At 42.9% G+C, this 13333-nt stretch overlaps 1 protein-coding gene across 7 annotated transcripts in view; it reads left to right on the top strand.

The window, feature by feature from the left end:
* LOC142291527 (cilia- and flagella-associated protein 337-like) overlaps positions 1-13333 on the top strand; it is a 74307-nt gene that overhangs the window by 12271 nt on the left and 48703 nt on the right. For 6 of the 7 annotated variants that reach the window (XM_075336135.1, XM_075336116.1, XM_075336151.1 and 3 more), the window contains exons 3-8: positions 595-683; positions 885-977; positions 7903-7948; positions 8090-8136; positions 8501-8618; positions 10807-10876. In XM_075336135.1, coding sequence (XP_075192250.1) covers positions 595-683; positions 885-977; positions 7903-7948; positions 8090-8136; positions 8501-8618; positions 10807-10876 — 463 coding nt within the window. The remainder of the gene's footprint in view (positions 1-594; positions 684-884; positions 978-7902; positions 7949-8089; positions 8137-8500; positions 8619-10806; positions 10877-13333) is intronic. The other variant, XM_075336166.1, reaches the window with a different exon arrangement.

The following is a 13333-nucleotide window of genomic DNA, read 5'->3' on the forward strand; positions in this document are numbered from 1 at the left end:
TCATTTTTTCAGCATACTATGTACCACTTCATAAACCTCATAAAAAGAGAAATTGTGAAATTTCTGTAAATGTGGCTAAAAAACTGAATATATATTGCTCGTGCCTGTGTATAGTATAGTCCTGAGCACTAATATTGGGGAATGATGCTGCTTAGTGGATATTGCGTACATGGGATATGTCCATAGTGAAAAATGGTGTTCAGGTAAATGATTTATAAAGTTGTAATACCCCATATAATGACATAAAATGATAATGTATTTAATCTCGTTAGGTCTTGCTGACATGTTTAGAAAGCTCTTTGTGAATTTGATGTCTCATAAAGAAGCTTTTATAGGGAATGTTCCCTGGTTATCGTTGTATGAGACGCATATCCTGATGTCTACATTTTAGTTTAGTTACTAATTAATAAATGTGACTGTGACTTTACTAATTCAACAGAACATGAGCGCTTCTATGCTGCATTATTGAATTTTAAGTACTGTATATTGAGAATTTACTGCCTTCTCACATATTCTGTGTCAGGATATCCTCACATTCACTGTTTGCATTGTACATCTACTTACAAGTTTAGCCACTTAACATATGTTTTACAGGAGGAGCAAAAGCAACCAAACAGGAAAGTGAAATGGATTTCTGATTCCACATTGATGCCTCAGTATAACAAGTTAATTGTCGGCACTTGGTGAGAATATTCTCATGCTACAAGTTTATAGTTTTTCATTAGGATCAATATATATATATAGAAAAAGTTTTTCTATATATATATATTGATCCTAATGATTTTTTTTAGCCTCAGAAAAACCTTTAAGTGCCCACAAGTGACTCTCTGAAATGTTAAAGGTTTAATATCCTGTAAACTACTACTGTGCCTTTCTCTTTCCAGTGATAGAGAGATTCGCCTTTATGAGCTTTCCAACTTCGAACCCTACTGCCAAATTGTTGGTTTGGAGACAATGCCTCTGCACCTCGGTTACAGGTAATCCCTACTTGTTCCTTATCAGTTATCCTTCTGTTGGCATACTCCATAAGTGATATAGTCATTATTTAAGACTTACCTAAACTTTTCTCTATACTAATTAGACATTATGATACTCAAACATGATAGAGAAGGAACAAAGCTTTATTTCTGTATTCTGCTTTGGATGTAAAACTGTAAAAAAGAAACACTAAAGGCCGCTTTACACGCTGCGATATCGGTATCGATATCGCTAGCGTGGGTACCCGCCCCCATCGGTTGTGCGACACGGGCAAATTGCTGCCCGTGTCGCACAACATCATCCAGACCTGTCACACTACTTACCCTCCCTGCGACGTCGCTGTGACCGGCGATCCGCCTCCTTTCTAAGGGGGCGGTTCGTTCAGCGTCACATCAGCGTCACTGAACCGCCGCCCAATAGAAGCGGAGGGGCGGAGATGAGCGGGACGGACATACCGCCCACCTCCTTCCTTCCGCATTGCCGGCGGAGGCAGGTAAGGAGAGCTTCCTCGTTCCTGCGGCGTCACACGGAACGATGTGTGCTGCCGCAGGAACGAGGAACTAGTTCGTTACTGCTGCAGTAACGATATTTGAGAATGGACCTCCATGTCACCAATGAGCGATTTTGCACGTTTTTGCAACGATGCAAAATCGCTCATAGGTGTCACACGCAACGGCATCGCTAATGCGGCCGGATGTGCGTCACCAATGCCGTGACCCCAACGAGATCGCTTTAGCGATGTCATAGCGTGTAAAGCCCGCTTTAGGCCTAAGACACACAGCTTGAAAATCGGTGCGATTGGAGTGCGATAAAAAAATCGCATTCCACTCGAACCAATATTAGCCTATGTGTCAGCGCACATGAGCGATAATTTTGTCAGCGCTAATCGGACCGAGAAAACAATCGCAGTATGCTGCGATTGTAATGCAATCCTTGTTTCTCTCGCACCCATTCAAGTCTATGGGGCGAGAGAGAAATCGCACTGCACTCGCGGTACACTGGTGTACCGCGAGTGCAGTGCAAGAATGGCAATAGCCGGCTACGGAGGAGAGAGGGAGATAAATCTCTCCCTCCCCTCCGCAGCACTGGCCCGCCTCTCCTCAGTGCCGGCCCGCCCCTCCTCAGCTGAGGTCTGCTCGCACGATCGGACCTCAGTCGCAGGGACACTCGCATGACACTCGGCTCTGCTGTACTGCCAACGTGAGCCGAGTGTCATGCGAGGGAATCGCAGTAATCCCCGTGTGGCCCCAGCCTAAGGCCGTGATTCATCAAACTGTTTTCACCAGAATTTTGGCATAGGGGCTTATATTCACACACTACGCTTTTGCCTCAGAAAAAACCCAGCCTTTGTAGTACAATCAAAATGAATGAGGTTTTTGAAATCTCATGAATGTGCTGCTTATCTTTTATTTGCATCGTATTTGAACCACCAAAGCGCTTTTTGTTTGTTTTTTGTTTTTTTTTCAAATCTGTAGCATGTCAAGTGTTTCAATGTTTTTGGAGTATATTTTACTTATTCATAAGGATGAGAAGAGATAGCAAGTAAAACGCTTTAAATGCACTAATTATATGCAGCGCTTTTCATGCCAACACTCTGTTTTTTGGGGAAGAAAAAATCTGATGCAAATACTCAACATGTGTATGTAGTCTTAATGTGGCTGTCTAGGCTTGTGATGAAAGTCTTCAGTCATACTATAGACGTTTGAAAACTCACAGCTCACTCGCTATATGCTTTCAGCTTTCTCAAGTGCCAGTGGGGCGTGTGTGCGGTCACAGGGCCACAAGTATTTGATTTGCATACTTCACTCGAAATGTGAGGATAGATTTCACTGCAGAATTTCATCACAAGCCTGGACAACTGATTTAAGCTGTTCAAAAAGTCACAATTTTTTGCGAAACTTGCAGTTGCACAAAAATATTGTGACTTTTGATGGTGTTACACTACCTACAACAACATTTTTGAAACGAAACCACAGCTTATTAATAAAGGGGTATGACCGAGTGCAGGCCAATAAAATTGTTACAATTTATGTAAAAATGTGACACCAATTATGACAGCAATGTACTCCAGTCCGGGCCTGGATTACATGTCTAAAGCCCTCTTTACACGCTGCAATGTATTTTACAATGTGTCGGCGGGGTCACGTCGTAAGTGACGTACATCCTAATCCATTGTAAGGTACATTGTAGTGTGTGACAGGTACACATCGTACCTTTCTCTAGAATTGCGGCTTCCGGCCCACAATGCGGAAGGAAGGAGGTGGGCGGGATGTTTACGTCCCGCTCAGCTCCGCCCCTCTGCTTCTATTGGCTGGCTGGCTGCCGCGTGACGTCGAACGTCCCTCCCACTCCAGGAAGTGAACGTTCGCCACCCACAGCGAGGTCGTATGGACGGGTAAGTACGTCTGACGGGGGTTAATCGTTTGTGCGGCACGTTCAACAAATTGAACATGCCACACATACTATGGGGGCGTTGCAAATCGCATACGATATCGTATGCGAAATTGCAACGTGTAAAGCAGGTTTTACAGAGGCACGTGACAACTGAAAGATGCGCTAAATTTATCTAGATTCACCTGCTTTTTAATGAATTTAGTGCATCTTACTCCAGCTCACACTTAATCGACTTTGGTATTAAAAATACCCGTCCTGATCATTTGAGGATGTAATCATTGCTTTTAGGCCAAGTTGAGTGGATCCATCATAATTGCTCTGGTTTGAGAATTTTACAAAAATTCCTATATGTATACACAGTTGCAGTCAAAATTATTACATTTCTATTGCAAAATGGGTTTATTAGCAGATGTTGAAAACTTTCTGCTATTTACAATAAACCTATCAAAGAAGAACAATTTACTACTGCAGTCCAAAAATCATTCACCCCTTTCATGACTAGAGTTTTTTTTTTATTCAGTACAGCATTTTTGGTTATTACAACCTGCTGCAGACATGAAGCATAGCCATACATCTGAGTAATATTGCCTCATTCCCCATGAGTAATATGCTCCACTTGAGTAATCTAGGTTTTTCAAGAGAGTTGTCCAAAAAGCTAAGAGATGAGATCATTGCCTTCAACAAACAAGGAAAAAGATTTAAATAGATAGCAAAGGCATGTTCTGGATAATGGAACAACGGCTTCACTGCCTGGTTTTGTCAGAAAGAGGGAAGGACAAGATGGATTCAATCACGTATCATGAAACCCTAGTAGACAACATCATACCTTCTGTGAGGAGACTGAAGCTTGTATTTCATTAGACAATCCAACAGGACAGTGATCCCAAGCATACCTCAGAGTCCACCAAGACTTGGTTTCAGAACAAGTCCTGGAAGACTCTGGAGGTAATCGTCACAGTCACCTGACTTGATCCCTATAGACAACCATTGGTGGGATTTGAAGAAGGTGCTTGCAATATGCAAATCCAAGCATATTAGTGAATTGGAGGCCATTGCCCATGAGTCATGGATTAAGATTCGTTAGGAACAGCTGCCAGAGGCTATGCCTCAAGTTTGTGGCAGGTCACTATATCACCAAAGATATCCCTTACTAGGTCGATTCACTGAGGAGGGATATATATATAAAACTTAACTTTTATTAATAGCAAATAAAATAACCCAAACCTACAAAAGTGCACTAAGTCATTCACCAATCACTGGAGGAGTCACAAGGATAAAATACTATGATCAGTTTCTAAATGTGTAAATAGAAAATAGATCTAAAATTTCTGGCTGGTGCAAATTTGGCATGGTGGAGTCTTCCATAGTTTCTACAAGTTTCTTCATCCCTACAATTGGATGGTAGAGATCCTCCGAATTGTCTTACATTTCATGAGACTATCCTCAGGATGGATTAATGCTCAATAAGTTAGGGATCATTAGATGAAAAGAACAAACCCAAAGATGCACTTTCCTTAAATGTATATGATTATATAAATATATTGCAGCCAATGCCTGATATCCTGTTATATTTGGGAATTTCTCCATGTTACCAGTAATAACAGAAGGTTTCAACATCCCCTGTCTCCATTATTGACGTTGTAGTGTTTATCAAGGACCTGTCACTCAGGATTTGTCTGACCTAGTATAGGATTTCACTCAGTTATACTATTTTGTTTTCTCTAGAATCATTAGTCTCTGGCTCTAATTAATTTAGTCTCCTAATGAATTGTCCAATTTTAGGGATGAAGAAACGTGTACACCAGGGGTGGGCAATTAATTTTCCCATGGGGCCGCATGAGAAATTGGGATTGGTTTAGAGGGCCGGACTAATATAATTACCTCAGTTCTACCCAATATACTACATTACTACACCCCCTCCATATACTACACCTGTAATAAACTACACCACTACACCCCTATATACTACACCTGTATTATACTACACTCCCTCCATATACCTGTAATATACTACACCCCCATATACACCTGTATTATACTGCACCACTATATAATACACCTCCGATATACTACATCATTACACCCCTATATACTACACCTGTAATATACTACATCACTACACCCCATATAACTACACCTATAATATAGTACACCCCCATATAGTACACCTGTAATATACTACACCTCCATATAGCACACCTGTAATATACTACACCTCCATATAGCACACCTGTAATATATTACATCACTACACCCCATATACTACACCTGTAATATAGTACACCCCCATATAGTACACCTGTAATATACTACATCACTACACCCCTATATAGCACACCTGTAATATACACCTCCATATAGCACACCTGTAATATACTACATCACTATACCCCCCATATACTACACCACTCTATACACCTCCATATAGCACACCTGTAATATACTACACCCCCATATGTCACACACCCTGCTCCCCATACAGCCTGCACCCCCATATCACACACACTACACCCCCATATGTCACACACCGTGCTCCCCATACAACCTGCACCCCCATATCTCACACACCCTGCTACCCATACAACCTGCACCCCCATATCTCACACACCCTGCTCCCCATACAGCCTGCACCCCCCAGATCACACACACTACACCACGATATGTCACACACCCTGCCCACATATCTCACCCTGCCTGTACACCAACTTACCCCTCTCAAACACTCTGCACCCCTTCACATCCTTCTGTCAGTCTGCAGCCCTCATATGCCACTCACCCTGCAACTCCATCTTCCCTCATATGCCACTCACCCTGCAACTCCATCTTCCCACATATGCCACTCACCCTGCAACTCCATCTTCCCACATATGCCACTCACCCTGCAACTCCATCTTCCCTCATATGCCACTCACCCTGCAACTCCATCTTCCCACATCTGCCACTCACCCTGCAGCCCCCTCCCCCTCATGTCCCCTCTTTTCTTATTACCAGTTATCATGTGTCCACATCTCCTTCAGGATTCAGTATCTTTGCTTTCTGCCCGGTATCCCGTGTCTCCTCCCACACAGTCACATGGGCGTGACGTCATCGCAGGTCCTGCAGCATGAATTATTCCGTCTGCTGTGCTGCTCCTTCTCCTGCAGGGCGGGCGGGAACTTTTGAAATGACACACGCAGCGCAGTACTGACAACGTCAGAGTGCGCGCGTGTGTCACTGACAATTAGTGCCGGCAGGGAACAGAGGAAAGACTCCTGCGTTCCGCTGCCTGCACTTACTGTGCGGACCTGCACAGGATCTCTCCCTGCTCGGCATGCTGCAGCCCAGCTCCACTGCACCGGCTGAAGACGGGCGGGCCGGTCACAGAGAGTAGGCGGGCCGGATGTGGCCCGCGGGCCGCCCCTTGCCCAGGTCTGGTGTAGACACTATATGAGGCCCTACAGAGACTACATTTGCACCAGCAATATTAGATTGGTTTTCTGTCAACACATTTAGAGACTGGTCATAATATTTTATCCTTCTCACTTATCCAGTGATGGGTGCACTTCTGTAGGTTTTGTTTATTTTATGCGCTATTAATAAAGCTAAGTTTTATATCTATATCTCATCATTGAAGTTTGTAGCAGTTAATAGCCTCAACTAAGTATTAAAGATGCTGGTCATGAAGGGGTTGAAGAATTCTGAGACTGTAGTATCAATGAAGTAATATTTTGTGTTGACTTTGGATAAACCTCTTATTATATCATGGTAGTGAGGCATTTGTCTTGTTCTTGTTTGTACATTTTACTAATCAATCATCTTGCATTGATGCAATACTATAATAAACCTTGCAATATACTTGGATTTTCCATTCTGCTCAGGTGTCTGTGAGTTCCCACCACTGTGAAGTTTAGATCTGGGCATGATAATATTATATGTAACCTGCTCCTTAGTTGACCCCAATACCCAGCACCAGATGTGCCCCAAGGTGCCATTTTTAATGGGAACCAGCAGAATTTTCATATATAAAGTAAAGCCAGTGCTAAACTGGCACTAGGATGCTGAATCTAACAATATCTTTTGTTCAGAGATCAGATGTTTTATTTCAGACATATGTGCAAGTAAAGTTCCAGCAATGCACTGCTATTTGATTGACAGGTGCAACGGGGGTGGAATATGTGGGTCTGGTCTTGCTATCTATTCCCACCCCTTGTCTTCCTTACTCCCCCTGTCGCCGTCATTGGCGTTAATTCCGCCAAAGGTAGAAAGAGAGGTGGGAATAGATAGCAACACTCAACCCACATATTCCCTTCCTGTTGCACCTGTCAATCAAATAGCAGTGCATTGCTGGAACTTTACTTGCACATATTTCTGAAATAAAACCTCCAATCTCTGAACAAACGGTAAGGTTAGATTCAGCATCCTAGCGTCAGTATAGCACTGGCTTTACTTTATATATGAAAATCCTGCTGGTTGGTTCCCTTTAACACTTGTAACGTACACAATTAGGTAACCTTTCCACTTAGTCATTTTTTACATTTTCTCTTATTTTAGTCTTCGTGATGCAGACGAGTGTATCATTTATTTTGGTGATGAGCAAGTAAGTTATTATTCTGTGCTTTATACATTAACAAGTGTTGCTGAATAAAAGTGTATATAATATTTTATTTACTTTAAAATGAAGATTTAATAAGTAGAAAGTCTCCAGTATGTATTGACATGAATAACTGTTGTGTTGTAGGGTTGTATCAACATTATTATAGTGACATACGTGGCAGAAACTCTCAGGTAAGTAGGAAAATGTACTGTCTGAGGCTATGTTTTAGATATTCTTTGTTTCTGATGACCTTCATTAGGGGTTGTCCAGGACTTTGATGAACATCAATATCAGACCGGTGGGGTCCAGCATCCTCCTGTTAGCTGGTCGAGCACTGACCAGAAGAAAGCTTTGTTCGGAGCTTAAACACCTCAGGTCAGTACAATGTGTAGTGTACGATCTCCAGTACTGGAGGTCAGCTTGCAGCTTCTTAGGAGGATAATGCCTAAAGATAGGCTATCAATATGAAAGTCCTGGACAACCCCTTTAAATCATGTAATGATGAGTTAGTTATTTCATTAACTTTTTTATTCATTTTTATGTACAAAAAAACAGAAACTGGACAAAATGTGAGATTGTGGATGAAATTCCCAGTATAGCAATAGAACACATAACCGAATTCAAGCACGTTAAATATATACGTTGGAAGGTGCATAACGATTGGGTTACCCAGGTAAGATAATATATCTTTCAGTATTAAACAATATCTTATATTAGAAAACGTGGACTTGAGGATACTTTGGAAAATGTCTTGTTTGTGAGAACTGTCCCCCAATGAAAAGGTAATCAGAGCCACCGCTCTGAACAAACTGCCCTTTTACCTGCCTTGGATTGTACTCATTCATCTTATATCCAAAGTGATAGTTTTTCCAGGTGAAACAATGGTATTTGAATAATTATAAATGTCTGCCCCAACTGCTGAGTGGAGTCAGGCAAAAATAGGACATTCAAACACAGATTCATTGGACAAATAATCATATTTATAGACAGGTATATACACCTGTAGCAAATATTCAATAACTTCCTGCCACTCCATAGCAATAAGGTTCAAAAACAAAAGAAGACGAGGAGTTTTATGGCAAAACAATCAACTTATTTTATTTATGACAATGTATCCACTAAAAACATTCATGAAAAAATTCACAGATACAATTTTTTTTTTGCATATATAACAGTTAAATGGGGTGAAAATACAAGAGTGAATCACCTAGTCTCCACAGAAGTACAGGTGAGCTAGTATGGGGCCCAAAGGTAATAATTGCTAAGAGATCAAAACAGCAAGTATAATCAGATTGACTATGTCAAAACTAGGGAACAGGAAAAAATACCTTTAAAAAAAAAGGGTTGGCTGCACAAATTCACATATATGAGGAGGAACATTTACGTTGACAAATTTCAAGCTAGCATAAAGACAAAAAAAATAAATTGTAAATTCCTTAACCTATGAAGGCTTACCCATTGGAAAAGTAAGCGCTGCAAATGCCTGCAAAGTGGAATCGCTCTGATGCACGTTTCGCCTACATGCCACTTGCTTCTTCAGGGAGAGTGTGTAAACTGTGTGTTGTATGTGACTGTGAAATGAATAGGAAAAGCTCTGTAATTAGTTTATTTATCCATACATGAAAATCACTGATGAGACTAAAGGGTGCTTTACACGCTGCGACATCGCTAGCGATCTCGTTAGCGATGTGACACGCACATGTGACCGGCGCTACAAAAACGACCTACAGTATGTGCGATCTCAGCAAATCGCATCTGCGATCTAGCGTGTCATACCGCTGACGAGATCGCTAGCGATGTCGCAGTGTGTAAACCCTTAATAGTAAACACTGACCAATTATTGCTGAAACTTGGATGCAAAACACTGATGATGCTCATACTGTTTATTTACATACATGAAAAATCATAAATGTCTGAATGATGACTGACTTGAATAATATTGCTCATGGAGGGGTTTCCAATGTAATAAAATAAATAATACACATTTAAATATACTTTTTTTTTCTTAAATACTTCTGGTGAGACAAGTCACTACTCACAGACAGCCATGAGGCTGGGTAATTTGGAGGTCAGGTATGAAATATCAAGAGGGCTCGTAATAAAAAAGGGGTAAGACAAAAGATGTGGTCAGGTCACAGTCCGAGGTCAGAATTCCAGGAAGGTAGCGGATCAAGGCAAAGGGCCTAGGCAATTGGATAGTCAGAAGAAAGGTTCATGGTTGGATAACAATATATCCAATATTGAGCACAGGAACCAAAGGTACCCAGACACCACTGAGCATGAGCTACAACTGGCGGTAATTTGGAGGCAGGGATCCAGCTAAATAGCCAGGTAATCATTCCAAACCAGAGACACATGGAGGAAACCCAGCCTCTGGCACAGCTGAACTGTCCGCCACCATACTGACAGCTCAGCAGCCCCTATCCACGATTGGATGGCTGAACTATAACTCACTGCGTCCAGAAACGCTGCTAGCAGGAATCATAACCTTTATTTACCAATAAGGTATGCATTATATAGTGCATGCTGCCAGGATTTTAAAGATGGCAGCTGCCATAAATCAGTGGTCACCTGTCCTAGATTTCAGAGGACAGGCAGTAAAAAAGTATTTTATTTATTTATTTTACCACATTTATCAGATAACCCCATTAAAGGTGGGCTAACACAAGACTTGTATGGATGATAGATCCTCAGAATAATCTGGTGGCCCTTGGTTCCCACTTCAATATTAACTATAGCTACGATGTTTTCAAGCGCAGAAGGAAATTTACACTTCTACATTTCACTTGTAAAAATGATTACCATGTGTGTGTGCAATTATCCCTACTATGCGTTCTGCTACTTTTCTTGTTTATCTGCAGATCAGATATTTTCAGTCAATTGAATCAATTATTTCAAGTTCCAATGATGATTACTCAGCGCTTATAATAGGTAGGTGGATGTTATACAAGGAATCATTGAAAGCAGCGGTGCACAACCTACTGCCCTCGACGCCTTTTATGTGCGGTCCTTACCTCTCTGGTCACAGACATGCTTGATAGCATGAGGTGGCTGTTCATATACATTTTCCATGTTAGCGATTGTAGGAGTGTCAGACAGCACCATAGGGATGGGTAATTATTCTGTGACCATGTCAACAGCTGGGTACGGAGTAGATAAAGTAAAGAAGTCGCCAAGCATTAGTTCTGCCATAGTTAATGAAGTTTATGGGAGAAGGGAAACAATGAACTGTCAGGGTCCTGCATAAACTATAATGGAGTAAGCTGAGTTCATGGGCTCTTCATTATTGAAATTCTGAATTCTGGATTGCGAACCGCAGAAGTGAAGACCTCTATCTGATAAATGGAAGTCATAAAAATGGAATCAACATCTATTTGTTATTTAGGTTTTGATGTTTATGATGTTTTATTGTTGCCTTAGAGGTTGGTTGAATCTAACAATTTGGCCTTGAACCAAAAAGGTTTTTGAGCAACCCTCCATCCCCGACATTAAGTATGACTATACATTTCTAATATATAGTCACAATGCATTTGTCACGTCTCCACCAGAGTCCGCTCCTGCGACTTCTGCTTCAATCACCAGGTGCCGCCGTGCTTCCGCTGTGGGTAAAGCTGGTGATAGGGGACGAGTCAGTGTCAGTGGCTCTGGTGGGCGCAGGCTCTCCCCATTCACTAAGCTGGCTTTGCCTGGGACCTGCAGTAGCACTGGCTGACTGTGGTGGTCTGTATCTTCCAGCTGAAGTTACCATATTTCAGCTACAGCCAATGGGAAGTCACCACACCCTTCTTATTCCACCTCCTGTCTGCTGGTCGCCGCCAGATATAGTCTTGTACTATACTGCTTGTCTCTGGTTTGCACCCTGCTCCTGAACTTCTGATCCCCATGTTTTGACCTCTGCCTCTTCTGACTACTCTCCTGCCTGCCGTGTTTTGTAGTTTGCCATCTCCGATTTGACCTTAGCCTAATTTTCCGACCACCCTCTTGCCTGCCGATTTAGTCCCTTTTTGTACCTCCTGGTTTGGACCCTGCCTGACAACTACTCTTTCCTGGATTGCAGCCTTCCATAGTCAGCGATCTCCTGGACCTTATTGTAATTCCAGATACCTGTACAGGGGTTAAAGGATTTCAGGGTTCTTGTGATCCTGCTGAGTTGGCGGCTAGCCTCTAGTCTGTCCGTGACAGCTGTAGTGCCCCACGGGGCAGGTGGTTAACCTACTCATTGCCGGGCCATATCGGATCGGGTCAGGCGATATCACGAGTGGCCTTGCCCAGTTCCGTTGCCCCGAGGCGTACAGGAAAAGAGATGGTTTGTGGGGTATTTGGGAGAGTTTGTCATGACGCCACCTGTGGTATGCGGCCAGGAGTAGCCGCCACTGCCGGGTTCCCCTCCGGGGCAGGTGTTACAGCAGCCGGGATGGTGTTGCGGGCCCCAGGTGGATGATGAGGGTTAAAATGGCCGTTGGCACCTAAGCACTGGGCGGTGGTGCCGGTAAGGAAAAACCAACACAAACTCTGTGGGTTCAGAGTATAGTTTACTCACAACTTCAGCTGCCAGCCCAGTCTCACCGGTCACCGTCGTGATGGGCTTTGGTCAATCCCAGGCAGGTAAGGAGCCAACACCGGTATTTGAAGAAAGAGAAGCAGAGTTTCTAGGGTGTTCCCCTCTGCAGTTAGGGACCCTGGCTGAGCTTCCGCTCCAAGCCCTGGGCCCAGTAAATTCCAAGTTGTCCAGAGATGACTTGCCAGAACTATGGTCCTGACGGGTCTGTAAGAGTCTGCTCACGATGTGAGTGTGTTGCGCCTAAATCTACCCCAAGTGGAACCCGCCCCCCCAGGTGGCTGGCTTCAGTGACCGGGAAGTCCCATGATCGTTATGGCCACCCCCTGCCTACCCTGAGCCAACCCGCCGTATGTGAAGGCTCCTAAGCTGTATGTAGTGTGTGAATGTGGCACACCGGTGAATAACCCCCCCGTACCTGAGATAGATAACACATCTTAATTGAGGTACATTACCCTGTGGCAACCAGAGCCTCAGGGGTGCCACAGAGCCATCCTGAGTTTATGGTCCTGGACAGCATTATGTCCTTTTTTATGCTGTAACTGCATCCCCTTCAGATGTGGATTTTGGTTTTTGCAAATGAATCACACCTGGGAAAAGCTTTGCCAACTGCATAACAGTGGGTGTAATGTAAATGGCTACATGCATTTTCCCTTGAATTATTACATAGGCAAGGCAAAGAGGGAATTGAGGAGGCGCATTAGTGAACACCTAGGAGATGTTGGGTACAAAAGGGACATTCCCATATCTCATCATGTGCAATAATGACATCAGTGAGATAGTGGGACATTGTCATTTTGTGTTTTGGAGGTTATAAAGGAACACTATAG

The sequence above is a fragment of the Anomaloglossus baeobatrachus genome, chromosome 1 (genome assembly GCF_048569485.1).
Source record: "Anomaloglossus baeobatrachus isolate aAnoBae1 chromosome 1, aAnoBae1.hap1, whole genome shotgun sequence".
NCBI lineage: Eukaryota > Metazoa > Chordata > Amphibia > Anura > Aromobatidae > Anomaloglossus > Anomaloglossus baeobatrachus.